This window comes from Lasiosphaeria miniovina (assembly GCF_030549165.1).
Source record: "Lasiosphaeria miniovina strain SMH2392-1A chromosome Unknown B0T26scaffold_7, whole genome shotgun sequence".
NCBI lineage: Eukaryota > Fungi > Ascomycota > Sordariomycetes > Sordariales > Lasiosphaeriaceae > Lasiosphaeria > Lasiosphaeria miniovina.
Genome location: NW_026848226.1, coordinates 1,314,218 through 1,342,165, shown reverse-complemented (window position 1 = coordinate 1,342,165; position 27,948 = coordinate 1,314,218). Strand labels below are relative to the sequence as shown.

The window sequence follows — 27,948 nt, the reverse complement described above, 5'->3', positions numbered from 1 at the left end:
CGCGGCATTTATTACTTGACTCGACCGGCTGATGAGTCTGCCTACACAGCAAGTAGTACACACACGCTCGATCTGAAAAAATCACATGCAATTTCAAGCGTGGTGTGGCGGGTGCATTGATGGTCGTCGGTGATAGAAAGGGACACGGTGAAAAGAACGGTGTGGAATGGGTTGTCCTGTCTAAAAACTCAGGCCGAAGGCCGCCAGCTATGAAGCGCGATTCCAGGTGTGGGATAAACCCTAACCCTGAGGATAATCCTGTGGTGGGGCTTTCAACGGGGCTTTGGCTGTCTTGGCTTGGCTTGGCTTAAATGGTGCGATGACATCAGGGGGGTATTATTCATAGCATAGAAACCATAGTGTCGCCCACTTTTGAGCCACTTTTGAGCTACATTGTCAAGTTACATCCCTGCATATCCCTTCATTCGTTACTTTCAGCCCTGATCCCTTTTTCGGGCTCCCGGACTTCCGAATGCCCTCTTTTTTTCTCCCTTGCTACGGCTGAGTCCTTTACGTAGTACGACTGAACAGACTGTTGAACCAGGTTTCCTTTGTCCTTTTCTTGGAAACATAAAAGGCCTTTCTCCTGTATTATGAGATGGGATTCAGACAGACAATTCAAGACCCTTCAAGCCACTGTCAACTTTGATCACGGGCCAGACCTAGCATAGAAACACAATCCAATTTACACAGTGGTGTCGCGCTCAGCCGTAGCCCGCGCCCCTAACCCACGGCGTGCCCCTGCCGCCGCCCTGCGGTCTGGCGTAGTCAACGGGCGACCTCAGGGGTGACGTAGGTTGCCTAGACACACGAACAGTTAAATCAGACCAAAATCATTCAACTCGAGTTTCTCGAAAAGGAGTGCTTACGCAGCCTCGTGTCTCTTGGGATAAACACCCAGCTCCTGGCCCTGGCACAGGACACGCACCAGGTAGGATGCATTGTAGTACACCGAAATCTCGACCGTCAAGCGGGCCTCGACGTACCCACCACGCCCGTCAGGGGCGACAAGACCGCGAAACGCCGACGAGGGTATCTTGTCCAGGCGCACATCGACGGCCGCGACCTCGCCGGCATCGCGCGGCAGGCTATGCGACGGCGGGTCGTCCATGGCCGTAGCGCAAAACACGACGCGCGCGACCGACCCATTATTGACGTGCGCGGGCAAGAAGGTGCACGCGACGCGCGCCGTCGCGGTGACGGGCCGGTCGGGGAACACGACGTCGTGCTTGCGGACGAGCCAGGCGACCTGGTCGAGGGCCATGTTGGCGCCGTGCACCTCGTCGGCGACGATGCGGATGGCCGCGTCGCGGTGCTTGGCCGCGCTGAGCGCCTCGGCGCCCATGATGCCGAAGTGGCGTTTGCACGGCCGGGTGAGCACGGCGTTGCGCGACCCGATGCCCATGCCCGCGAGCACGGCGCCCTGCACGACGGCCGTCCACCCGTTCTCGGGCCGCTGCACCGACATCTCGCCGTTGAGCGTGCGTGCCCACTCGCGCACGCGGTTGAGCACGTAGTTGTTTTGCGACATGCCGCCGGACATGAAGATGTGCTGTGGTGTGTCATGTCATGTTAGTGCTGTTGTGTAACTAGGTCACGCCTACGAGGACATGCTTGCTGGCGGCTTACCATGACTCGGTGGCGCTTGTTGGCGGCGCTGGCGATCTGGCGGCCGATAAGGTCGATGGTCTTGATGACGGAGAACTCGAAGAAGCTCTTCATGTCGTCGCTGGTCACAGTTCCGTCAGTGTGGAGTCAAAATAACTATTCGATGTCGAGGACGTACGCTGAGATCTGTAGTAGCCCCGGGACGCTGTTGGCAGCGCTGGGGTTAACGGCGACGCCGCGCGGCAGCGTTAGCGTGTTGGCCTCGGTGCCGGTGAACTTGCGCTTCATGATCTCGAAGCGGTTGAAGACGGTGCTGCCCTTGGGGTCCAACACGTAGTGCCCCCCGGTGCCGATCTCGTCGGACCGCGCCGTGATGCCCGTCGTCCGCGCCTCAATCCAGCGGATGAAGGCCTGGTCAATGAAGATGGCGCCGCACAGACCGCCTAGGTTGCTCGATCTTAGCCGCAGTGCTACTGTTTGATTTTATTCATTTTTATTTTTATTTTTTGGGGGGGGGAGGGAAATCATGCCGTACCGGTGATGACGCCAATCTTCTCCAGCTCCAGCGGCTCGACCTTCTTGATGAGGTACGTGACCAGGTCCTGCGGAAACAGTACAGTAAACAACCAGACGTGTCATCGATAGAGGGGGGAGGGGAGAGGGGGGGGAGCGGGGGAGCGAGGGCCAGACACGCACCACTGTTCCTCCGCCAGCATCGCAGACAACAAAGCACTCGCCCTATTTCATGTCTGTTAGCGGCCCCCCTGCACCAGGTTTGGATAGATTCAGATAGATTCCACTTGCCGGAACCAGCGAGCGCCCCTGCGCCTCGGAGATCATCTGCTGGACCGTGTAGACGGCGCAGGCCTCGGGCTCGGGGACGAAGTAGACGTTGCGGCGTGTCGAGAACATGTGCTTGTTGAAGGCACCCGTGACGGCGCGGTACGTATTGTTGAGGGCCTCGTAGCTCCACTCGACGGGGTGGGTGATGACCATGTCCATGGGCACGTTGCCGTCCTTGAAGATGAACTCGTTCTGGTCGAGCATCCACATGTAGTACTGGCGGGCGACCCTCGACAGAAACTCCTCGACGACCTCGACGGGCCCGCGCGTGATGTGCTCGGGGATGGCGTGCTCGACGGCGGCCATGTCGTTCCCTCTGAGTCCCTCGAGCAGGTGCAGCCCGTTGAGCGACTGCAGCAGCGACTTGAGCTCGTCCAGCGGCGGCCGCGCCTGCAGCTCCAGCTTGGTCCACTGCAAGACCAACGAGTTCTTCTCGTCGATGTCGTTGCCCCACTGCCGCCGCCCGTGCGGCGTGCGCGAGTACGACATGGCCGACCGGATCTTGCCGCCGTTGCTGCCGCCCTCGCCCCAGCTGTCAAACACCACCAGGTCGCTGAACAGCGGCACCCGCTCCATCGTCTGGTGCATGAACGCGAGCCCTGCATACAGCCAGTCAGCGGTGCTGCGAGACTCCCCTCGGGTAGCCACATGCACATACCCGTGTGCGTGGTGCCGTAGTCGAGCCCGAGCACCACCCGCGCCTCCTTGGGCCCGGACTCGGATTCCGACATCAGCCCGCCGCTCCCGCTCCCACTGGCAACGCCGGGGCGGGCGCCGGGGCCGTCGCGGGCCGACGCGCTGTGGTTGGTCGGCAGCGTCAGCTGCACCGACGGCACCCACGGCCCGTTGGACATGGCCCCGTAGTCGTAGTCGCTCGCGGGCGACGGCATGGCGTTGGCGTTGGCGTTGGCGTTGGCGTTGGCGTCGACGCTGGACCCGGGCTCTGACACCCCACGGCCGTCCTGCGTGTAGCCCGGGCGCGCCGTCTCGCCGCTCATCGACGACACGGCGTCAGAGTCCTGTCGCCGTTCTCTCGGCACAGGCATCCTTTCCGCCCGCGATGCCTGGCGCCGCGATGCCATTTGTGTTTGTTGCGTTCGGCGCTGGGCCAATCTTCATGCGATACTTGCCTAGGTACCCTCACAAGCTAGGAATCTTGGGTTGTTGACCTGACCGTTGGCGTCCGTCAACCAGGTGCAGCGGCCGGTGTCGCAGTGGCAGTGTGCGGGCAAGGCTCTGGATAGTCGACAATCTTGTGTGCAATGTGCGTGCAATTTGCATGACCGTCCATGAGCTGCCCCAGGTGTGACTGACTGCCTTTGTGGTGTGGGTGTCCGGCACCCCTGCAGCCCCGAGAGACATTGCAGCGCAGCGCAGCACACAGCCCCCACGGCTTGCTGGTGGTGTGTTTGGTCTCTCGGCCGCCCCGTTACAAGCATACATGCGCGCTACGTCTAGATGTGGCATGCGCGCTGCGTCTGGATGTGGCATGCGCGCTCGCGTCTGGATGTGGCATGCATGTGCATAACTGGACAGGGTCTGCCAGCTCCATCTCGAGAGCCTTCTCTTCCGACTCTGTCGTGCACGCACGCCCTGGGCCGGGGACGTGGCTACCTAGAGACCTTATCCAAAGTCGACCAGACTAGATCCCCCCCCTCTCGTTGAATATCACCACCACCGGCGACCACCAACAACACCATGGGCATCTTCAGCGCGCTACAGCTCATCGCACTGCGCCAGCAGTACGCCGATGGCGTGACCAGCTTCCTGTCTGGCGCCGCAAAGTTCGAGCGCACCGGCCGCGACGAATCGCTCGTGGTGCCCAACGAGTACAAGTTCCGGTCCGGCGACCGGCTGCCGGAGCTCCTGGCGTGGGGCCGCGTGCAGCTGCGCGAGAAGGCCGCCCTGAAGACCCGCGAGGCGGCGCTCGAGGAGCAAGTGCGCCGGACCGAGGCGCGGCTGGCGGCCACGGAGCGGCGCGTGACGGACGGCGACGCGCAGAACCTGTCGCTGAACCGGCAGATAGCCGAGGTGCGAGCCCAAGTCGAGCAGGCGCGCGCGGAGCGGGTCGCGCTCGAGGACCAGCACCGCACGACGCTCGGCCAGATGACGCACACGCACGGGCGGCAGCTGGCCGAGATGCAGCAGCAGCAGGAGCGGCGGCTGGCGGAAGCGCGGCAGCAGCACGAGCGGGCGGCGGCGGACGCGCGGCTGACCAACGAGCGCGCGGTCCGGTCGCTGCGCGCGCACCACGCCGAGGACCTTGCGCGCCGCGACCACGAGGCGCGCAAGCTGCAGAGCCAGCTGCTGGTCAGCCACGACAAGAACCTGGCGTGGCCCGACGAGAAGCTCAAGCTGCGCGTCAACGAGGTGCGCCGGCTGGTCGACAACGCCACGGCCCGCCTCGCCGTCGACAACGTCGTCCCCCGCGACCCCGCCGGCCTGCCCGTCCGCATCGACCCCGCCCAGGCCCTCGCCCGCGTCGACGGCCGCACCCACTTCTGGCTGCGCGCCAAGCTGTGGGCCATGCTACAGGCCGCTTTCTTCAGTCTGCCGTTCGGGTTTGGCGCCTTTGGGCCGGGTGCGGCCGTCGACGAGCTGATGGGCATCTACGGCGCGTGGCGCCTGCGGCTCGACGGGTACACGGACATGGGTGTGTTTTGGCGGGATGCCTGCTCCTTTCCTTTTCCTTTTCCTTTTCCTTTGACTTGTTGACCTGTGTATTTACTGACTCGGTATGATGATTGCAGACCCGACCAACAGTACAACATTCGACCTGTTCCGGCAGTCGGCGCTGAGCAACAAGTGGCGCTCGGTGACATTCCAGAGCCTGGGCATCGCGGCGCTGGGCGACGGCGGCGGCGCCGGCGGCGACGGGATGCCGGGGACGGGCGTCGTAGCACAACTGGGCGAGGCCAACGTGGAGCGGTGCGTGCAGCAGGTCATGGGCTTTCTCACAGAGCTGTCGACCATCTCGGCGGAGCCGCTATACGCCGACCTCGGGGACGAGGTGCGCAGCCTGGTGCGGCTGGCGTTCGAGGTGGCGCTGCAGTTCGGCGTCAACCAGGCCAACCTGGCGCTGCTGGCCGTCGAGCCCGGCGAGGCCGTCGTCATCGGTCCCGACTTCCACGACTGCGAGGACGCCGACGAGCACCGCGGCACCCGCGCCCGTGTTGATCTGGTTGTGTCGCCCGGCCTGCAGCGCGTCGGCGACGGCCGCACCGAGCTCGCCCGCAAGCGCACCATTGTGCCGTGCGAGATCTTTGCTGGCGAGGAGCTGTGATTACTGTACCCATAATACTATCTATCGTCTTGTTTTTGTTCCTGTTGTCAAGTATGCGTGTAACGGGTCGAGATGGCTTCACACGGCCAACGCCGCCAACGCCAAGGCAGGGGCACATTCTTGACATTCGGAATGTCGAGACATGGTGTAAATACATAACTGACGAGAAAGTACCGGTACCCGGGCAGGCCGCGGGGTTGGCTGGCCATGGCGCCTGCACGCCGCCGATAAGACTGTCAGAAAGGGGAAATTGAAATTCCGAAATTCAACCTTGCGACCCCCTACGATTGGCCACAAAAAGGCGCCGCCCATCGGCCAACCGCCGCACTTGGCCTCGTTCCAGGGCCCCCCCCCGGTGGGTAGCTATCTTGGCGGCGCGAATTCGGGGGAGGGGCACCCACAAACACTTGTCCAGCCGTCTTTCGGCGCTGTCGTGCTGTACCTCGATTTGCATCCTATTAATTCCGTAGCAATTAATGGCCGCGCATGGGATGGGAATCTGTCTCCTGCCTGTGTCTCACGACTGACGACAACACTCGACACCGACTACTCGACCGAGCCGGCCATGCAGGGCCTCTGGACCGTGGCGACGCGGGCCCTCCCGCCCGGCGGCTTCGACCCGGGCTGGGGGCTGCCCGTGTGGAACATCCTGCTCATGATCTGGCTCGCCGTGGCCGGGTGCGTGCCGCTCGGCACCCGGTCCCGCCACTGGCACGCCCTCAAGCCCATGCACGCCGGCATGCTCCTTCTCGCCATGTACGTCTCTGTCTCTGTTTCTCGCGACGTTCTGTCTCTGTTTCTCGTGACGTCTCTGTCTCTGTTTCTCGTGACGTCTCTGTCTCCGTTTCTCGTGACGTCTCTGTCTCCGTTTCTCGTGACTAGGAAATCAGTGGCTAATATATGCGATATGCGTGTAGCTGGTTCTGTCTGCACGTCATCGACCAGCTGATCCACCAGCGGCAGGCCGCGGTCACGTACGGCTACATCGTTTTCCCGGCCGTGTACAACATCCTGCGCACGCTATCAGACCTGTTACTGTTCGCGGGCCTCGGGCTCGGCCTGCTGCGCTGCCACACGCCCGACGTGGCGGCAGCCGAGGGGCTCGGGTTTGTCGTGGCCGCCACCGCCGTGCTCTGGGTCCTGGGGATGTACCAGGTCGGCCTCAACCTGTCGCTGTGCTTCGCCTGGCTCGGCTTCTCTGACGTCGGGTCCATCGACGCCATCGCCGCCGCCCGCAGCGGTTTTGATGTTGCCTATGCCGCCGTCTACTTCCTCGGCGTCCCGGCGCTGGCCATTGTCGCGTCTGACGAGCCGACCGTGCCGACGCCGGAACTGGCCCCGTCCGACTCGGCGCCGCTGGCCAGCAAGCTTGCAGACGTATGTGCTTATTCCTTCCTTCACAAGTTCACGGCATAAACTACTGGTCGGTCCCATGCTGACAGAGCGTGGCAGGTCAAATTCGCCTTCAACGGCGCGGCCGTGGCGCTGTTCCTGCGGTCCTTCTGCGAGGTGGTCATCGTCGGGCAGCTCGACCGCGCGCCGGCCGACCTGCAGACCACGTACGTGGCGCGCGACGTGTGCTACGGGCTGTGGAGCTCGCTGTGCATGGTGTTCTTACTCGTAGGCTCGCCGGGCCGGTTCGACAGCGGCGGCGGCGGCGACGTCGACCTCTGGGACGAGGACGAGAAGGCGGGCGCGAGCCGGCGCGAGGCCGAGCGCAGGCGTATCGCCGCCACGTGCCAGTCCGTCGAGGCCGCGCTCGCCGCGTGGGTCGTGGACTTGCGTGAAGCGCTGGCGGAAAAGCTGGACAGGGTCACGTACGGTGCGGCGCTGACGGCGCCGCCCGTCGGACAGGTTCTCGACGAGCTCGAGGCGGACATCGACAAGGCTCCCAAGGACCGCGGACGAACGAGCGACCCGGACTTTGTGGCCAGGCTGTCGGCTGCCAAGCACAAGGAGATTGGGGTGCTGCGAGAACGCTTTGCCGGATGGGAAGTCATAGATAAACGAGACAACGGGGCGACGGTGCCAGAGGATGCAGCGGACGAGGAGAAGGATGCCAAGGAGCCCGACGGGGACGTGGCAGAGGCAGTCTCGCTGGCGCGGGCAGAAGAGCCTGCAGAGTCCACGGAACCGGTTCCTGAGATGGAAGAGCCGTATGCGCAGCCTGCAAGGAACACGACGTTCTTGGATGTCTTGCGAGCACACAGGAGAGGAATCAGGCCTGGCGATGTGTAAGAATCAGGCCCGGCGACGTGTAAGATTTAATGACTGGGGATCCGCTGTTCTTTGACAGCGGCTGAGTAATTAATTCAGCTGGAAGGGGCCACCGTAGGCGAGCTTGCGAGCCGGAGGCGGCGTAGAGAGGCTGCATTCTATATTACCGTGAGGGTGCCGAATGTTTCTCGAATGGGAATTGGTCAGGTTACGTCCGTGTCAAAATGGGTGGGAGGTGGGAATTGGTCGATCGGATGAACCTCGGACAGGTTAAGCCGTGAAATCCGCTTTGCTGTGTCGTGGGTGTGCGTGTCAGGAAGGAGCAATTTCCCAATTAGTAGATATAACGCGTAAGCTGTATAAGGAAAGCGCCGCAGGCCAAGAGCGCCGCAGGCACTAGGGGCCCTAGGGGGCTTGCCCCCTAGAAATCCGACAATTAGACCATGAACATCGAAACATGGAATTATCTTGAGAATTTGTTCTGGTATTGAGGGGCTAGAATAGCTGTAAATCCGTTATCCCGAAGTTCAGCTGGGTAGAGTCCTTACTTCCGAAGTTTTATGATATCGCTTGGGCTGCCGACATGGAAGACCCTCGCCGCGAGGCTCCCTTGTCCTGCTTGTCAAGATGGACGAGTATGACGTTACAAGTCCCTTGCGTGCGGCGGATTACTAGCGCCGTGTTGACGCCGGCGAGGTGTTGGTTCCGGGTGTAGCCTCGATAGCAGAATCGACTTTTTCTGCCTTAACACAATGATGTTTACGTTGTGATGACTCTCCTGTGTTTTTTACTTTGAACACAGTTGACACAATTGAGTCAGCCTTTGGCTACGAGTTACGGCACAAAGCGGGGTTGTCCTTACTGATTTCTTAGTAAAATGGCCCAGCCACCCTTTCCCTCGAGCGAAGCGAGGACAGCCCGCGGCAGGCGCCGCCGGAGGCATCCGTTCAGCTGACCCCTTCCTAACTGGTCAGGTAGCTTATTTTCATATAGCCAAAAGAAAATACCTAGGTACCTAGCACCTACCTGACCTCCACGGCTGTCAAGGGCTGCAGCTTTGCGCGGGAAGGCGATGAATATGTGATCGAATGAATGTGTGATTGAATGAATGTGTGATTGAATGAATGTGTGACTGAAAGAGATGGAGACAGAGGCTCGGGCAAAAATGAAGGGTTACGTCACCCTCCTCTGGCAAGATAGTCGATACTGTGGGAGTCTGAAACTTGGCAACGGTGAAGGGTGACCCTTTCTTTTGTCCGAGCATCCGTACCTAGCTATAAACCAGGGGAGAATCAGTTCGTTCAGCGGATCCGGTATATAACCCTAGCATATTGTGAAAGAACAATTGAACATTGGTGAATACGCCCACTAGTCAGCACTCGTCAACTTGTGTTGGCCTTGGATAACATAGCACTTCGATTACATACTGCAACAAGTTGCAGAACGGGTTCAACGCGTTATCTCGTCTTTCTACCTAGGCCCAAAATCCTTTAATTGCAGATTTTGCCGAGAATCCGAGGCTTACTGGAGGTCCGAGCCAGTTCCTTGACTTCGCTTAAGGATAACCGATAACCTCTATTGACATCACGCACCACAGCACTGCAAAGCGAAATCCACAGAGACACGTGCCACAGCACTATAAAACGAAATCCACAGAGACACACGCACTACAGCACTACAAAGCGAAATCCGCAGAGACAATCGCTACGGAAGCATCACGGTAGCATATCAGGCTTCATTCAATCTGGCCTCAACACTAATTATCCCTGCAGCCTAGCAACCCATCCCCGTTCTCCTCTGTAAGTAATTAATCCATCCTCCCTCATTCGCGCCAACACCCCTCATTCGCGCCAACACCCCTCATTCGCGCCAACACCCTCATTCGCGCCAACACCCCTCATTCCCACCAACACCCCTCACCTCGCCGCGGGCGTAATATTCAGCAGACGCATGCCGTTCTCCAGCACCTGGCGCGTGGCCTGGTACAGGCGCGCCCTGGCGACACTCTGGCGCGCGGCGTCCTCTTCCGTCTCGCCGCTCTCGTCGTCGTCGACCACGTCGAGGCAGCAGCTCAGCTCGTCGACGACCAGAAACAGGTACGACAGGATGGTCTCGGGCTCGAGCGAGTCGAAGGCGGCGGTGGCGACGTTGGGGAAGCGCGCCAGCAACCGCAGCAGCTCGATCCACGGCGCGTCCCACAGCGACGAGTAGTCGGCGGCCGCTCCTGTGCTGGTACCTGTCGCGGGGTCCTTGGCGGCGGCGGCGGCGGCGGCGGCCTTGAGCTGGCTCAGGGTCTGGCGCAGGCGGGCGTAGGCCAGCTGCAGTGCGGGCCCGGTCTCGCCGTCGGTGGCGGTCAGCAGCTCGACGTCGAGGCCGATGGTGTGGGAGCGGTTGCGGATGTTGAGCTCGTGCACGACGAGCGAGCTGATGGCGACCTGGCCGGCGACGGCAGTGCGGCGCAGATGGGCCGGCACGTCGTCGGGCCACGTGCTGGCCGCCGCCCGCCGCACGTACTCCTCGCAGCGGTCGAGGATGTCGCCCAGCAGCCGCGCGTCGCCGCCCCACTGCGCCGGCCCGCGCGTGAAGCTCAGGTGGTGCAGCCGCCCGGCCACGTCGCCCTGGCCCAGCAGCCGGGCCGTCTCGAACACCTGCCGGAAGTGCGCGTCCTGCTCGCCCACCACGTAAACCATCTTGTCGAAGCTGTAGTCCTCGAGCCGGTCCAGCACCGTGGCCACGTCGCGCAGGAAGTACGTCGTGGTGCCGTCGCGCGCCCGCACCACGGCCACGCCGAGCCGCGCAGCCGCAGGGCTGTGCTTGGCAAAGTCGACGACCCACGAGCCGTCGCCGCGCTGCTCGGCGATGCCCTCGGCCCGCAGCACCGCCTCGACGCGGGCCAGCGCCTCGGGGTTGCGGCACACCAGCGACTCGCCCGAGTAGTCGTCAAAGGCCACGCCCAGCCGCGCGTACGTGCTGGCGTAGTAGGCGATGCTGATGTCGCGCATCTTCTCCCACAGCTCCACCGCCTGCGCCTCGCCGTCCTCAAGCCGCTTGAACGTGGCGTCGCGCTCGGCGAACATGTCCGTGTCGCTGCCGTCGTCGTCGTCGTCACAACCATCCGCTGCTGCTGCTGTCGCGGCCCCTTGACCTTCCCCCCTTCGCGTCTGCTGCTGCTGCTGCTGCTGCTGCTGTTGCCGGCGCGTGGCCTCGAGGCGCGGGCGGAACTCGGCGTCGATGCGTGCTGCGATTCCGTGGATGTAGCGGAACGGGTCGGCGTGCTTGGCCAGCACGTCGTCGGACCCGTACTTGATCCAGCCCAGCCCCAGCAGCCCGATCTGCTTGCCCCAGTCGCCGAGGTAGTTGATGCGCACCACGTGCCACCCCATGGCCTCGTACATGTTGGCTACGAAGGCCCCGAGGATCGTGCTGCGCAGGTGGTCCGTCCGGAAGTCCTGCCCGAGGTTGGGCGACGAGAACTCGACGAGCGCCTTCTTCTGCGCTGGCGGCGCCGGCGGTGGTGTTGTTGGTGCCATTTCTGGTGCCGCCGCGCTGGAGTCTCCGCCCCTGTCGTCCCGCCGGCGATGGGCGGGAGCGGCGCCGGCGCTGGCGCCCAGGACGCCATACTTGCCCCGGCGGTCGAGAATGTAGGGTATGAGGATGCGGGTCAGCGACTCGGGGGACAAAAAGAAGCGGACGTGGACGCCGTCTTTGAAGGGCGGCAGGAAGAGCGGATGGGGACGCGGAAACTAGAGAGCACGCGTGGTCAATCAGGCGCCCCGAGCCAAGCCACGAGCCAGACGGCAGTGAGTGCTGTTCCGTCAGTGGCAGTCCGGGCGGTCAAAAGAAAAGGAAAACAAATTACGGCAAAAAAGAAAAAAAAGAAACGAAAGCTGAGCCACACGTTCTCCACACTGGCACACACCTTCTTGACTACGTCGGCCGCCAGGTCCTGCAGCTTGGTGCCGTCGGGCAGTTTCAGCTTGGGTAGCACAAAGTCCAAGTCCCCGTTCCCCGCCGAGCTGGCCGGCTGGATCGCGTCGTAGGCCTGCTCGAGGCCGCAGCCGACGAGCCTGCCGAGCGTCCGCGAAAGGTGTGCGCGGTAGATGGCCAGGGGTTGGTGGAGGAGTACGTCAGGCGTGGCAAAACCCGTCAGCACCGCCTCCTCCTCCTCCTCCTCTCCGACGACGACGCCCAGCCCCTGCACCAGAGCCGCGAGCCCGGCCACGGACCGCGTGGCCATGGCCAGCAACGAGCGAAACCGACAACAAACAGGGGTGGTGGGAAAGGGGAAAAAAGGGGGAGACAAAAAGGGGGGGGGGAGGGAGGGGGCCGGGGGGCGGTAATAAGACACTGGGCGATCTAATAATATGGCCACCAACAGGAACGAAATCAAGCTTATCCTGCAGTTCGATCTAGTGAGGGCCGAAGGATGTGAAGGAATAATTAGGGGGGTTAAGGGAGGGGGGCCGGGACGGGCCAGCGGAGTCTCTGCACTCTGCAGCGCTGCAGCACGCTGGCTCGACGCTGGTTTGACGGGTTTGGAGCTGACGAAAAAGCCCTAGCAGGACTCGATTGTGTTTGGTCGGCTGCCATGGCTGACGCGAGAGAGAGAGAGAGAGAGAGGAGAGGGGAGAGAGAAGGAGAATCGAAGGAACACCCGGCCCCCCCCCGGGGAACAGTGACAGGTAGACGCGGATTGGACATTGGGACACTGGACATTGGTAAGCGCCTGGCCAATGCATGGCTGGCCCCCCTCACCCCCCTTTCGATCGAGGGCAGGCAGGCAGGAAAGTAGAAAAAAAAAACAAAGAAACTGGGGACCGTGTGTGGGTTGGGCCCCGGTTGGGCAGCCACCGAGCACTGCATGGGAGGGCCAGGAACCACAACACCCACCACAACACCCACCACCACCCCCATCACCCCCATCGCCAGTGGGCCCCTTAGTAGCCGCAAAATCCCCGACACGGGTTTGTCTGTAGCTCTTCTTTTTTTCTCTTTGTCGTCTTTTTTCTCTAAGTCTCAACCTCCCCATGTCTCCGCTCGAACATGCGACCATGCAACACGCGGTTGCCACCGATGCGCATCGGCAGGCCACAGAGCCCCCGGCCGCCGGCCCCTCATAGGCCCATTCCGCTCGTGCGTCACGCATGCTGTCAAATCTAGCCTAGCCGGCTGTCCCCCACTAGGCACTTGGCCAGCGTCAGAAGGTCAGACATTGGTTGTACAGCATCGTCGCTGTAACATGTTTTTGTATTTCTGCAATGCCGTGTTGCGGTGGCGCTTCCGCGGGGGTTGCGAGGGGAGCTTTTCGGTTCCCCAGAGCGGCGGATTGTGACGGGCGGGTATTATTGCCAGCCTGGAGCGGACTTTGAGCGGCTTTGGAGCTGTCGGGTATTATCCGCGTCCTTTCCATGGACATTGTATCGCGGATTCCAGACAGCGAGATCGCACCGCTGGGCGGTTTCAGGTGTACACGTGCGTGCCGTTGTGCCGTGGCGGGTCGTGGGCCAGAGTAACGTCGTGTCGTGTTATCCGGAGTCTCGCTGGACCTGCAGGTTGCCATGGCCGCGAGAAGTGGCCGCTGCGCAGCTAGTGAGAGTCAAAGAAAGAACAGAGTTGCGATAGCGAGTCACCGCTAGCAGTCCTGTGTGTCATGTATCAATGTGTCCGAATCGCGAACCCGACCGGCGGAAAATTGTAGTGAAATCGCCCAGGATCTTGCGCTGTCCTGAGTCTCGTCCAGAGAATACGCAAATTAGCTTTCGGCGAGTTTTGACGAGTCCCGAGGGTTACTGGGCAATTGCCGAAGGCCATGAACCCATCGCACATCACAACGTGCCATCCTGGGTTCGCGACCAGTGACAGGGACGACCACCAGCCGGTCAATATCCTTTCGGCGGTGTGACAGCAGACCTTGGCGGCGACGGCGATTATTGCGAACTTTGCACGAATTGCTGTCCCGAAATATTCACCTTGCACCTCATGCGACGGGAGTATCGCTGGCAGCTGGCAATGTTTCAGCGCTGGGATTGGCTGTGGTTGACGCTGTTGTGAGGCCACGCGTATCGACAAAAAGGGGCACGCTGGTCCAAAATGTAAGCCGGGTCAAGTCTCAATCCACCGGTCCGTCCCAGTCATTAAGGAGCTTTTTTGTGTACGCGACCCAGCGTGTGCGGCAGTGCAAGTATGTCATCATCGTCTTTATCGTTATCCTCGCTTTGGGGGGCTGCAAAACTTCATTTGCACCTGAAGAAGCGATCGATCCAATGCTCGTCTGTTCCGGATCCAGGAGATGGCGACCAAGCTATGCGAGCAATTATTGTGTCCTATTGTCCCAAGTCAGCCTAAGTCAATAATGAGGTGAGGTAAGGGAAAATGGAGAAAACACTCATGGTGTTCTTGACACCCTTAGACTCGAGGGGCGCCATGAGCTAACGAGCCGAAGGGAGACCGGCAGTAGAGCCACAAGGCAGAAGCTCGTCCGCAGTACGTCTCAGCGCATCCGCGCATCCAAAGAGCTGACCAGGCTGTCTGTGCAACACGCGCAGTCTGAGTATCGCTGGCAGAACGAACCTGGAAATTGCTATTTGGGGTGAAATCGTAAAAGTGAAGTCAACTCCGTCTCGTGCTGATGAAGGACCCCGAAATCCGACGTCGTTGCATTCCGCAGCGAAGAATCCGGTCCGTTATACGCGGAAAGAGGTTGATCCAATCCGTCCGCAGTACTTTCACTAGGCCCCCCTTGGCTAGATCTCTGACATCACCCAGACATACACTCCAGTCTGCAGAACAAGGAGCACGTCTTCGAGATGGAAACGCTAACACTTACCCCAGGGAAGTCAGGGCCCGGCTAACAGGTGTCGGTATATGACACCAGAGGCTTGTGTCATCGCAAGTGGCAGATCCGGAGGGGAGGCCTTGTCAACACTAAGTGAACCACGTGTTTGGCCTCGACGGGATTTTCCGAGAGAAGCACCCTATCGCATTCACCGGACTGTGAGCAACGTCCTTTTTCATCGAATGATCAGCCAGTCAGCGGCGGGCCTCAGACTCCATGGCTTCAGTCCAGCAGCAAAGCCAAAGAGCAAAGCCAAAGAGCAAAGCGGAAGCGACACGAGGAAATCCCATATATCATTCCATCGCCACAACGTCTGACTTTTTTGCCTACTTTGCCCCCTCACGTGAGCTCGCGAGAGGAGCAAGAGAGGAAGACGACGGAGCCGGCAGCTCGCGACGGTTATGGGCTAGCGCAGCGAAAAAAAGCAGCAGCCAGTCAAGTGATGTAGTACTGCGTCTGGGCCCGAAACAGTGTCTCGCTCGTTTATTTAACCTCCGTTGACAATAAGTCTCCTAGTTGGCTAGCGAGCCTCATGTGACATGCCACCTTAACACCAGGTTTGTGCTACCCACAGAGCACCCTCTCACCCAGGTAGGTTGCCGACAGTGTGGGAAGGATGCACAGCAGCAACAGCAGCGGCGCGGCCGCTACCGTCTAGCCCGCACGCAGGCTACCAGACTGTCAGTTGCTTTAAGCATATAATACCGCCGAGCCCTGGCCGGCGCCGCAGGTCTCGCGCGAAGTGGGTGGCTTGCCATGCAATGCCAAGGTATACGACCAATATATTAATCGTGGCACTGGAACTTCCCAAGCGGGAGCGCCAGAGTGCAGCCAATATGGGAGAAGCGATCCTCCCGCGAGAACAGGCTGATTGCGGTACCCCACGGCCTCGGAGGGCTAGCGGGCCACTACGCGGGTTAGCAGCAAAGTCCGACCCACTGAGCTGAGGGGGAGGTGGATGCTTCTTCTTGGTCTATCTAGTCTTGGAGAGTTGCGCGCAATAGAGGAGGGCTAGGAAGAAGTCGAGAGATGGCGAGAGATGTTTGCGCGTCTCGCCGCCAGGTCAGCGCGGCATCCCGTTGTTGCCCTCAATCTGGTCTTAACGCCAAGCGGTACAATAGTGCGGGCATTGGAGTTGAACAGGTCCGTGTCGTTCTCCAAATTCCCAACCATGAACACGACAAGCGTTGGCTGGAACGTGATGGACCGGCAGGGCGGGGGCCCAGCTGGGTGGAATCGACTATTAAGTCTGACAGACCCATTAATTATTCGGTAGCCCGCGTCTTTGCCCGGTCTAGCCTCAATCCCTCCGGTATTAGCTGTGGTCGGCCGCGGCAGAGCACGTGTCCCGCCGGGTCTCCAGTGCGGCTCCTGCTCAGCGACTGCTTACCGTGGCCGTGGGCGGCGGAGAGTTCATTTTCTTTAGGTGTAGTGTCCGCCTTTGTCCCCGTCGCGCCCTGTTAGTCGCCACAACAGCGTTGTCCGTCTCGATTTTGCCCATCGTTTCGGAGTAGCGAGCCAGATACAGAGCCAGGGAGGGCATATAGTGAATCTTGGTGCACTGCCAAGCCTCATCTCCCCGCATGCCCGTGTGTTGCCACTCAACGACCCATGGCGAACCCATCTCCATCCCGGGCTTGGCGCTGTCTTGGCTGGTAAAAACGGGCTTTCCCCCGCAAAAACGGCGGCCAACTGCATCTGCCGAAAGGAGCCCTGTCGTGCCTGCCGCGACATGACTTCTCGCCTGTTCCCTCGTGCCAAGAGTCCGACTCCCCTTGTCTCGACCAGTCGTCGACTCTTGCCCGTGGGCGAGCGTTTCCCTCCCCCTCCCACCTTTCCACCTGGGCAATAAACCCTGCCGCAAGACGTTGCCGTTCCGGTTATTCTCAACCGGCCGGTGGCCGCGCCAATGTCTGCTCGACGGGCTGGGCGAAGGGGACTGGTATGGGGGGGTGGATCTGCTGTCAGGCTAGCCAAGGAGTAGAAATACTATATCCCGCCCGCTGCGTCCTCACTTCTGCGCCCTGTTCCATTCCCACTGTTGCGGTTCGCCTGTTCCTAGTGGCCCCTGCCTATCTGTTAGACGCGTAGCAAGACATATCGTTGTGCGACCTAGCCGAGACGATGGACAGCGAAAAGGATATTGGTAAGCTTGCTTTGTCTTGGCCCTAGACCCCTGGTGTCGCCGCTGACGGTAATTATGCAGCTTCGCAGGTCGAGCATCAGCTCGGCCCCTTGTCCAAGGATGGGGCGTCGTCGGACGGCAGCCTGCCGGAGCTGGTGTGGACCGAGGAGGAGGAGCGGGCGATCCGGCGCAAGATCGACTGGCACACGGTGCCGCTGGTGACGCTGCTATACATGCTGTGCTTCCTGGACCGCGTCAACATCGGCAACGCGCGCATCCAGGGCATGGCCGTCGACCTGGACCTGGGCGGCTTCAAGATCAACTGGGCCCTGTCCATCTTCTACATCATTTACCTGCTCGTCGAGGTGCCGAGCAACGTGCTACTCAAGCACATTGGCCCGCGCTACTACTTGCCGCTGCTGGTGTGCGCCTTTGGCTTCGTGTCCATGTGCACGGCCTTCGTGACGACCTTCGAGGGCCTGCTGGGCGCGCGCGCCATCCTGGGCGTCTTCGAGGGCGGCGCCATGCCGGGAATGGCCTTCTTCCTCAGCTGCTTCTATAAGCGCAACGAGCTGTTGTTCCGCATCGGCATCTACGTGTCGGCCGCGTCCATCGCTGGCGCCTTCGGCGGGCTGCTGGCGGCAGGCCTGTCGCGCATACCGGCGTGGGGTGTAGCTAGCATGCGCATCGCCATGTGGCGCAATATCTTCTTCTTCGAGGGCGTCATCACCATCCTGGTTGGGCTGCTGTCGCCCATCTGGATGCCCAATACGCCGTCCGACGCCTACTTCCTGAGCCCGCGCGAGCGGTTGATCGCGGCGGAGCGGCTGGCGCGTGAGCACAAGGCCAACCCCAACGAGAAGGTGACTTGGGCCGACGCCAAGCAGGCCTTCTTGACGCTGCACAACTACACGTGTGCACTGGGCTTCTTCCTCATCAATATCACCGTTCAGGGCCTGTCCGTCTTCCTGCCCACCATCCTCAACGACCTGGGCTGGACCAACACGCAGGCCCAACTGTACTCGGTCCCGCCCTACGTGTGCGCCTGCTTCGTCGCTGTGGCCGTCGCCTACGCCAGCGACCGCACCCAGCAGCGTGGTATCTGGCTGGCCGCCTTTTCGTGTCTTGCTGTCGTCGGTTTTGCCATTCTGCGCTGGGCCGAGAATGCAAACGTGCGCTACATGGCCGTCTTCTTCGTCACCGTCGGCGCCTTTCCAGGCGGCCCGGGCTTCTTGAGCTGGGCTATGAACAGTGAGTGCTGATGCGGGACTGTTATCGAACTGCATGAAACTGACTTGGGCGTAGATTCCGCGGGGCCTTCGGTGCGCGCCGTAACGACTGGATACGTGGTAATGCTGGGGACCATGGGTGGCATCGTTGCGACGTACGTATTATTTTCTTCAAGTTATATCTGCAGAGAACATGCTGACAGCAGGGCAGGTGGACGTACACGTTTCTCGATGCACCAAAGTACCGCACGGGACACACCATCAATCTGGCCGGCAACCTCGCCGTCGTGTTCCTGTCCGTCTTTGGCATCCTCTACTGCACGTATGAGAACCGCGCCCGGGCTGCGGGCAAGAGAGACCACCGACTCGAAGGCCTAACCGAGGACCAGCAGGAGCGGCTGGGCAACAAGCACCCCCGTTTCCGCTACTGGACATGATTAGCAGTAGAGTAGCGTGTCAGTAATTAGAAAGCATTGTTGTGTAGTTTGCGACAGATGCAAAGGGTTCTGTGGTCCTACGTGGCTTGACTGCTCGTACCCTGTGAGTCTATATCGTCAACTGTGCAACTGCTCGTAGCCTGTGAGTCTATGTTGTCAACTGTGCAATTGTTTGCGAGGAGACGGCAATCAGCTGCCCACGACAAACAAGAAAGTGGTAAAGGTCGTAACGCGATTCGACCCAAACGCCGGGCTTATCCTTCACCGAGCTAGCCCCACGTTTGTAGCTGCAGGTGCAAGCCGAGCACATTCACCCGACCACATCAAGGCACGCGGCCAAAGAGCGCTAGGCTAGGGGGTTGGCTGCAACAACAGCAAGGCAGAGATAGGATATGCAGACCCGGCACCGCGCTAGCTGTTGCCATCAAGCCTTGCGAGGACAAGGCACGAGGACAATCTGCAGCCAAGAGCACACTAGAGCCTCAACCTGCCACTGGATCCGGGGATGCGGCTGTCAGAGCGACTCTCGGGAGGAGCGGGGAAGGGATCGGCGCTCCGCTCGCCCAACCTAGAAAACCTGATCATCCGATCCAAAAGCTGGGGAAACCTGGTGTACGGCACTTGAGCAAGGAAACCCGGCTGGCCTAGTCAGGAAGGTATGACGAGAGGGAGATAGGATGAAGGAGGAGATAAGCCGGCGCAGATGGAAGGTGCAATGCATATAAGGATAGCTCCTCTTCGTCGTGTCCTCGTCGTGGGCGATTGGTCTCGTCCCTCCCGCCGTTCTTTAGCGAGTCTCGAAGAAGAACCTTACAACGCCCGGCCATTTACCCTAGACCCCAGTTGCATCACCTCTCCGCACGCAGGTGTCTCACATGGACGAAAAACGGAGCACGGACGGCGAGACATCGCATGTCAACAACGCGGCCGTGCAGGAAAAGACCGACACGACCAACTCTGAGGGGAACACGCATGTAGTGCACTTTAAGGGCCAAACGCCAGAATGGCGCGATGCCACGGAAAAGAAGCTGCTGCGCAAGATAGACACGCACCTGCTGCCGTTCCTGGTGGTCATGTACCTGCTCAACTTCTTGGACCGGTCGAACCTGGCGCAGGCGCGGCAGGGCACGTTCGAGAAGGACCTGGGAATGACGGGCACTGACTTCAACCTGGCCACGTCCATATTCTTCGTGGCATACCTGCTGATGCAGCTGCCGTCCAACATGCTCATCACGAGGGTGAGGCCGTCGCTGTATCTGTCGGCGGCCATGGTGCTATGGGGCGGCGTGTCGGCGTGCACGGCGGCCACGCGCAACTTTGGCCAGCTCATCGCCGTGCGCTTCCTGCTCGGCTTTGTCGAGGCGCCCTTCTTCCCCGGCGCTGTCTTCCTCATGAGCTCGTGGTACACGCGCGCCGAGCTGACGCGCCGCATGGCCTACTTTTAATCGGGTAACGCCCTCGCCAACATGTTTGGCGGCATCATCGGCGCGGCCGTGCTGGGAAACCTCGAGGGAGCGCGGGGCATCGCCGGGTGGCAGTGGTTATTTATCATTGTGCGTGCGACTGGGGTCTATTAGCCGTGGATGCGTTGCAGACTGCTGACTGGGCTGAACAACAGGAGGGAGTCATCACCATCGCCGTGGCGGTTGCGGCGGCGTTTGTGCTGCCCGACTACCCCAGCACAACGCGGTGGCTGACGGAAGAGGAGCGGGCGTTTGCGGCGTGGCGGCTGCTAGCCGACATCAACGAGAGCGACGCGCAAAAGGCTCGGACGGTCTGGGAGGGGGTCAAGCTGGCCGCGACGGACCCCCGGCTGTATCTGTTTGTGCTGCTGCAGCACCTCAGCCTGCTCAGCCAGACGTTCCAGTACTTCTTCCCCGGCATCGTGGGCACACTAGGCTACGGCAAGATCGAGACGCTGTGGCTGACGGCGCCCGTGTGGTTTGCAACGTTTCTCATCTCGGTCTGCGTGACGTGGACATCGGCGCGGACACAGGACCGCTCCATCCACATCTTCTGCCTAATGATGTTGGCTGCTGTTGGCAATGCCATTGCGACGGGCTCGACAGCACTTGGTGCCCGCTTCTTTGCCATGTTCTTGATGCCCATGGGGGCTGTCTCAGCGTGTAGGTGTTCCGGTGTGCCATGCTCTTCAATATGAAGCTTACTGACGAAGCACGAATTGACAGACCAAATCATCGTGTCGTGGGTGGCCAATTCGTTCCCGCGGCCGCTAGTCAAGCGTTCGGCTTCGGTCGCCATCGCCAACATGATCGGCAATACGGCCAGCATCTACGGCTCGTACATGTATCCTGCCTCAAACGCGCCCCAGTACACGCCCGGCGGGGCGACGAACACGATTGTGTGCGTACTGGTTGGCGTCCTTGCCCTGCTTATGCGCTTCGTGCACAAGCGCGCCAACAGAAAGCTCGAGGATGCCGAGGCCGAGCTAGCCGAGAATAGACACGGCGAGATTTCGAGGCCAGCGAATGGCGACAAGAGGGCGGTGGGGTTCAGATATGTTCATTAGAGTTGCTGTCGGGTACAATTGAATGCCTTGGTTTGTAATTAACAAGGGCCAAAAAAGATTTGCAGCATTTTGACCTTCGCACGACTTTCTTTGCTCAGGGTTAGGGTAATATTTAAGCCTTCCGGCTCCAAGTAACCCCACTGTGTTCTCTGACTGAAATCGTTCTTTCCCTCCCCTCAAACATCCGTTTCCCCGTTTCTTGCTTTACTACAAAGCAACCTGTAACCTGGGAAAGAACCACCAACAAGACTCTCTGATCAAAATGGCCAGCACAAGGAATGGCGGCCCCAACTAGCTAATCGAAGTGTCCACACCACGTTCCACTTCAGGTGGTTGGCCCACCCCAAGTTCGACCTCGCCGCCCCCTCCGGTCCCTGCAGGCACTGCAGCAGGGTTCACGACACTAACGACAGCGACTGGCACCGCGGCCAATTACGTATTTCCCATAAATTGCACGCTAGTCGAGGTGCCACATGCAACGTTCAATATCAACACGCTTGGCATCGCACCAGATGACCCCCTCCCCATCACGCAAATTCCGGGCGAGAAGGTCCTCAGCTATCGCATATATCCAGCGCCAGACGGCCTAGTCACCACAACTGAATTACTGCCCCCTCCTGACCTGGAAGACCAATTGAGGGCCCGCAGGGTCTTCTACCTGCGCCGCGAAATCGAAAGGAACACGGCCCCCTAACAGCGCGTCAACCTGGAAGCCCTCGTCCGACACTATGAAGCGGGCGGCTAGCTTCCCCAAGGCAACCAAGAGCTGTAGGCTATTGCCGGCGAACTGTCGTGGGGCAAAATGTGGGTCCCAACGACTTTCCGCAGGCAAGCTTCTGGAACCCCGCCGCCCCCAGATTTCGCGAGGTAAACTCAACTCCCCCCTCTTCTTGATCCACATCTATCTCGCTGCAAAGGCTACAAGTCAGCTCTTGATTGATGTGCTCTTCAACTTCTAGACTGCACAGTCTGCTGGTTCGTACTAGCTAAAGCCGACATTTAGCGGTGCTGAATGTCTGGAGAGACGAGTGCTGTACTCCTTGTATTGGAAAATGATCAAGTTCCAATGAATACAATACGAACCTATCGAGAAACATCCTTTGTTCTCCTGCGAATCATGCTGGGTACTGCATATACTCCTGAAAAGGACGAATCGCCGTTGCCACCGCACGCTATAACTTAGTGGGTAGGGAATGAAGACAACGGAACGACTAATAGTTCTAAAATTACACTTTTGAAGAGGAGGATTTTGGAAGTGTCGGAGGTTCATAACTGGGTCCGCATAGGGCAGCTGATTGGACTACCTTTTCCACAGGGTTAACACAGATCCACGACCTGTGAGCGCAGGCCTTTTCTTCTTCCTTGCATCTATCCTTGACTGCTTTTACACGCATTTGGATTCTGAGAGGGGGGAGGGGGCGGGGAGGCTAGAGCTGACCTCCCCAGTGCGCCTAGGGCTCTCGATGACATATCTCGATCATTTCCAGAGCATCTGGCGTTCTTATTCTTAAGGCTCCAGTTGCCATGATTTCATCCCCGCTACCCATACAATACTCGTAGAATCTATCTCCTACAAGCCCCGCAAGTCCTGTTATCGCGCTTAATGTCTATTGTTCCAACGTATGGTAAGGCGGAACGTATCGGGTTAAGTAGAGCTCTGGCTTGTGGCCGCTGTTGGTAACCTGCCCTCCACGCCTTGTTCGCCATGACGGTGCCATCGACGCTCCGCCCACCCGGAACAGGGCAGCTCGAGGCCACACAAAGATATGGACATGTTTTGAGGGCAACTTTGGCGTGAAATGTAGAGCTGTTGTCAGCTGCCGATGAGTTTTTTCGGTCTAAAGTGATCTTCTGTGTTGTGTTGTTCGTGTCAAGGCGGAAGTACTTGACAGCGTGAAGCTTTTGGGCATCTTCGTAGGCCTCGTCTGTCGGACGCTCGTTGACTCTAATTATTACACCATTTTCGACGCGTCGCGGGTATGCGTCGTGCGAGGCGACACCAAGCTGGCTAACGGTCTTAAAGGCGAAGCGAACCTGGGTGTGCTAGCATACTCTAGGCCAGGACATTATGTACTGGTATATTCCAAGTGTTAGCATGATATGCTATGCACCATGGTTATATAATATACTAGTAAAACTACTAACTAAATACCATCCCAGTTTTAGTACTAGGATGCTACCTACCACCCCCCAACATGTACCAGTATATGCTAGAAACGCGGACACGGCGGGGCACATGACAAGGAAACTTTAGCCGAATACACTGAAAGCAGGCCTCTGAGGCTGTGCAGCAGCAGCGTCTGGATCACCCTATTAGCTCAGGGAAGAATCAGGGAAAGCTCAGGCCAAATCAGCGACAACTCACCCCAGCTCAGGACTGCAAACGAAAAAAGAATTTCGTGGGCCCAGACTCGCCTCAGACAACCAAGCTGTTTCTTCTATTTGCTCGTCTCGTTCTGTCTAGTATGTCATGGCCCAATGTTAAGCCTTGTTCTGTTTGTTTCTAGTTACCCATTCAATATATGTAACAGAAGCTAACATAATGACGCTGCCCGTGCTCCCTAGACTATGCCGAAAGCACCCTGACCGACTTTCAGCGCTCGGTGAGTTGGTTACAAACAACGACTCGCCCCATCTCACGCTCCAATTAGGTCTAGGTAACTAACCACCGCAGCAACAAACAACAGCAAGTCTTCGGCGCGGCCGTACCACTGCGGTCGTACCTCAGCGTGTTCGGCAAGATCACCAAGATGTGGGTCGACCTGTCCAAGGAGAACGTGTTCCCGGAGCTGGCGCTGCGCGAAAAGCTGTCGGAGACGGTCGAGGACAAGTAGATTGGACAGCTAATAAAATATTCGCTTCTAATACGAAAAGCACAAGTTAATCCTTTCCGGAGGACAATATTACTGCGAAACTCTGAAAAAACTACTAACGTGGTTTATCACCGAGCGGGCCACCCCACCGAGCGGGCCACTTTTCCACGGCTCCATAACCTCCACACTTCAAACTATCGCACACCACAACCAATACAATGTCTAATCAAACCCAAGAAGCCAAAATCATCCTTGCTATCGAGGCTATCCGTACATCTAAGAAAATGTCAATCCGACGCGCTGCACAGATGTACGACGTACCCAGAACTACTCTTCAGGTCAGAATGACTGGCCGCGTTATGAAACGCGAAGCGCGTAACGCCGCCCATCAATTGACCGAAGTCGAAGAAGAAACGAATGTCCGATATGTTCTCGACCTAGATTCGCGAGGATTTCCACCCCGGATCGAGGGTGTTGAGGAAATGGCGAATCTCTTTCGTACGACGCGTAGCGCGAAACGCGTCGGCAAGAACTGGGCATACCGCTTCGTACGACGCCGTCAAGAGCTAAAGACGCGTTTTTCTCGCGCCTACGACTTCCAGAGGGCCCTCTGCGAGGATCCAGACCTTATCAGGAAGTGGTTCGAGCTGGTAAAGAATATGCGTACGAAGTACGGTATCCAAGACTGCGATTTCTACAACTTCGACGAGACTGGCTTTATGATGGGCGTTATTTGCGCTGCAATGGTCGTTACACGTGCAGACCGTCGCGGACGAGGCAAGCAACTACAGCCAGGTCATCGAGAATGGGCGACAGCAATTGAGTGCGTGAGTAGCGACGGCTTTGTGGTACCGCCATTTCTCATCGTACAAGGCAAAAACCACCTCAAGTCATGGTACGAAGACACCGATCTCCCAGCCTCCTGGGTTATCAAGCCCTCCTCTAACGACTGGATTGATAATAAAACGGCTATGGATTGGATTCGGCACTTTGATAAGCATACTACTTCCCGGCGGAAGGGTGGTTATCGCATGATTATTTTGGACAGTCATGAAAGCCATCTTTCGTACGAGTTTGAGCAATACTGCAAGGAGAAGAACATCATTACTCTCTGTCTCCTGGCACATTCCTCGCACCTTACCCAGCCTCTCGATATTGGTTGTTTTAGCGCCTTGAAACGGTCGTACGGCAAGCAACTTAAAGACTTCATTAGAGCTCATATCAACCATATTACTAAGCCCGAGTTCTTGATCGCCTTTATCGCCGCCCACTACGACACTATAACGCCTAATAACATTATAGCTGAATTCCGCGGTGCTGGATTAGTGCCATTCGACCCAGAAGCCGTCTTATCGAAGCTAGATATTAAGCTTCGGACGCCAACACCGACTGGCCCCCCCTCCGCCGACGCCAGCCCTTGGACCTCCCAGACGCCACGTACGGCGGCCGAGGCTGTTTCGCAATCCCAATTCGTACGGAAGAGGATTAGCGACCATCAAGGGAGCTCGCCGACTTCAATGTTTAACGCTATTAAGCAGTTAGCAAAGGGTACGGAGGCAATCGCGTACGAGATGACACTCTTGCGGGCAGAGCTCCGTACGACTCAGAAGGCCAATCAGGCCCTTGCAAAGCGCCGGCGGGCCAAGCGCACGAGACTCCAAGAAGGCGGTGCACTTTCTGTAGAAGATGCGCGCGGTTTGATAGCCAAAATAGATTCTAGTCGCCAGAAAAAGAGCAAAGAGGACGAGGATAGGGGTCCGTCGCAGGCAGGGCCGGCGACTATTCGGTGCTGTGGACGATGCGGAAAGCCTGGGCATAATGTACGAACCTGTCCCGTGGATGAAGAACTATCGGGTGAAGACAACGAGATGGATTCCGATTGAATTTTTATTGTGGTGCGGTTGTAGTTGAGTCTAGAAGTCATGGAGTCGAGGAAAAGTGGCCCGCTCGGTGGGGTGGCCCGCTCGGTGATAAACCACGTTATGTGAAATTGATAAGACGCCTCATCGCCTTTCCGGATTGGCTAACTTCCGTGGAAAAGTGGACCCGATTTCTCAGTCACATCAATATGGGTAGCCCCTATCACGTGCCTATCTGCCATTCGGTCAGCACACTTTCCAAAATTGATGCAACCGGTATCATTATGTGTATAACTCTACGGAAATTTTGAATCTAAAGCCCGATTCGTATTATAAGAGAAATTGGCTGAGATATAAGCGTTTAAATGCTTTCTGGCGTGGTGGGGCGTGCGTAATGGTGGGCTTGCGCACGTGACTACGCGAATTGCCCTTCAACCCCGCGTCGAATTTCCTCGCCTACCTATTACAAACCACTAGACTGTTAGGGTCGTCTGTCTGTAAGGGAGCACGGGCTTCACAGGATGCTGGGGTTGGTAATTATGGAGATAGAAGAAAGGGCAAGCTCCTATCGCACGGGTAATACAGTCAAATTGGAATACCACTCAAAGTGTATGAGTGAGTGAATGTGTATTGCTTGCTTGAAGAACCAAGCAAGAACTATCTAAGACCGTGGGTACGGTCATCGTATATATCTAACTGTGTAACCAATGAGAGAACTGCTCTGTTGCTCTCATCGCAGAGCAACAGAGCACATTGCTCTGTGCTCCACCTTACAGAGCAACTGTAGGGCACGTCTGCTCTGTGCTCCACCTTACAGAGCAACTGTGGGGCACGTCTGCTCTGTGCTCCACCTTGCGGAGCAACTGTGGGGCCGTGCCCCTCCTTCAATGGGATTCGCCGAGGCGGCCCTGCCGCCCCTGGCCTGCCGCTGAGCCAGTACGAATAGGGATTCGTAACAGATACTTGATGCACGAAAAGTGTAGATAGCTTCATTTCGTAGAGCGCTGGTTAGAGCCGCACTAATGGCGTTTGGCGCTAGCCGGACGCATCGGGTTAGACTCGCGCTAGCGCACGGGCCATGCTGGCACTAGCGGGGTCTGGGGTTTCCAACTTTTGGGAAATGCCTCGCGCCCACCAAGCTTAAAGAGAATCATCACTTTTTACACCTTTTTGCATCCCTTTCGGTTTTACCGCATCAATACTATTAGGTACCCGTATTGAACCGGAGCTAAAAAGTATCGACTTATAAAACTACTATTCGGTCTTGTGACTATTTATCTATCTTGTGGGAACTACCAGTCAACGGGATGGTGCACAGCTGTCACGAATCCCTATGGATTCCCTGTGGATATGCACAAAGGTGGGGCATGCTCTTTTTGGCGCGGGCCAATCAGGAGCGTTCCAGGGTTCCGAGCTCTGGAGCTCGGGGACGCGGGACGGTTCCGGTCGGGCGGTGACCCGGACGCGGGACCACGGGACAACGGAACCACTGTTATTGGTTACGTAGATAGATATATACGACGACCGTGACCACGGTCTTAGATAGTTCTTGCTTGGTTCTTCAAGCAAGCAATACACATTCACTGCACTCATATACTTTGAGTGGCATTCCGATTTGACTGTATTACCCGTGCGATAGGAGCTTGCCCTTTGTTCTATCTTCATAATTACCAACCCCAGCATCCTGTGGAGCCCGTGCTCCCTTACAGACGGACGACCCTAACAGTCGAGTGGTTTGTAATAATAGGGCTTTTTGGTGGTCCAGGACGAGTCCGACGAGGAGGAGGAGGAGCCGCTGGTATGTTCTAACGACGGCTAGAGATATACGCGGAGCCGGCCACCACATTGCAATTATTTCTCGGGCGTGGACGTCATATCGCAGACATGTGCAAAATTGAGGGACAAACGCGGGATTATAATAACAAAATATTAGGGATGGTATCGGCGCTAGTTAGGGATATGCAAAAAGGAGCACAAAACGGGATGTATAGATTTCTGGAATTTAGAGACCGTCTTATAGGCAGTAGAGCGGTATGTGTTGCTTGCGCCTTGGAAGCAAGGTGGCTATCCTTTTCTGGAGGATCACATCGCCTGGAATGCTAGACTTGAAGTCAAAGACGCGCGGAAAATGTTGGAGCCGACCCGATTTAGGAACCGACGCAGAGAGAA

The 27,948-nt window shown here is 58.4% G+C and overlaps 7 protein-coding genes across 7 annotated transcripts; 5 read left to right on the top strand and 2 right to left on the bottom strand.

Annotated features, from left to right (window-relative positions):
* Window positions 1–366: 366 nt before the first annotated feature.
* B0T26DRAFT_726089 (uncharacterized protein) lies at window positions 367–3,280 on the bottom strand. The gene is made up of 8 exons (XM_060442804.1): window positions 3,110–3,280; window positions 2,413–3,050; window positions 2,305–2,346; window positions 2,144–2,210; window positions 1,787–2,051; window positions 1,630–1,729; window positions 870–1,552; window positions 367–801 (listed from the first exon to the last, which is right to left on the bottom strand). The coding sequence occupies exons 1-8, from the start codon at window positions 3,180–3,182 to the stop codon at window positions 705–707; spliced, it is 1,965 nt and encodes a 654-aa protein (XP_060291373.1). The 5' UTR covers window positions 3,183–3,280; the 3' UTR covers window positions 367–704.
* Window positions 3,281–4,860: 1,580 nt separating this feature from the next.
* Window positions 4,861–5,773, top strand: B0T26DRAFT_446666 (uncharacterized protein). The gene has a single exon (XM_060435076.1). The coding sequence runs from the start codon at window positions 5,189–5,191 to the stop codon at window positions 5,732–5,734; it is 546 nt and encodes a 181-aa protein (XP_060291372.1). The 5' UTR covers window positions 4,861–5,188; the 3' UTR covers window positions 5,735–5,773.
* A 526-nt stretch (window positions 5,774–6,299) lies between these two features.
* B0T26DRAFT_755799 (uncharacterized protein) lies at window positions 6,300–7,972 on the top strand (the record flags this gene model as incomplete). The annotated part of the gene is made up of 3 exons (XM_060446008.1): window positions 6,300–6,490; window positions 6,652–7,111; window positions 7,187–7,972. The coding sequence occupies 3 exons, from the start codon at window positions 6,300–6,302 to the stop codon at window positions 7,970–7,972; spliced, it is 1,437 nt and encodes a 478-aa protein (XP_060291371.1).
* A 1,630-nt stretch (window positions 7,973–9,602) lies between these two features.
* B0T26DRAFT_862286 (uncharacterized protein) lies at window positions 9,603–12,247 on the bottom strand. The gene is made up of 4 exons (XM_060447768.1): window positions 11,871–12,247; window positions 11,566–11,694; window positions 11,174–11,442; window positions 9,603–11,104 (listed from the first exon to the last, which is right to left on the bottom strand). The coding sequence occupies exons 1-4, from the start codon at window positions 12,186–12,188 to the stop codon at window positions 9,868–9,870; spliced, it is 1,953 nt and encodes a 650-aa protein (XP_060291370.1). The 5' UTR covers window positions 12,189–12,247; the 3' UTR covers window positions 9,603–9,867.
* Window positions 12,248–16,910: 4,663 nt separating this feature from the next.
* On the top strand, window positions 16,911–18,577 carry B0T26DRAFT_743604 (major facilitator superfamily domain-containing protein; the record flags this gene model as incomplete). Its single annotated transcript, XM_060444283.1, has 4 exons — window positions 16,911–16,932; window positions 16,993–18,162; window positions 18,217–18,295; window positions 18,352–18,577. The coding sequence occupies 4 exons, from the start codon at window positions 16,911–16,913 to the stop codon at window positions 18,575–18,577; spliced, it is 1,497 nt and encodes a 498-aa protein (XP_060291369.1).
* An 875-nt stretch (window positions 18,578–19,452) lies between these two features.
* On the top strand, window positions 19,453–21,107 carry B0T26DRAFT_743603 (major facilitator superfamily transporter; the record flags this gene model as incomplete). The annotated part of the gene is made up of 4 exons (XM_060444282.1): window positions 19,453–19,959; window positions 20,089–20,130; window positions 20,196–20,703; window positions 20,767–21,107. 4 exons carry the CDS (start codon window positions 19,453–19,455, stop codon window positions 21,105–21,107), a joined length of 1,398 nt encoding a protein of 465 aa, XP_060291368.1.
* A 1,705-nt stretch (window positions 21,108–22,812) lies between these two features.
* B0T26DRAFT_679981 (uncharacterized protein) lies at window positions 22,813–23,941 on the top strand (the record flags this gene model as incomplete). Its single annotated transcript, XM_060440427.1, has 6 exons — window positions 22,813–22,881; window positions 22,983–23,145; window positions 23,268–23,272; window positions 23,501–23,570; window positions 23,673–23,710; window positions 23,795–23,941. The coding sequence occupies 6 exons, from the start codon at window positions 22,813–22,815 to the stop codon at window positions 23,939–23,941; spliced, it is 492 nt and encodes a 163-aa protein (XP_060291367.1).
* Window positions 23,942–27,948: the final 4,007 nt, after the last annotated feature.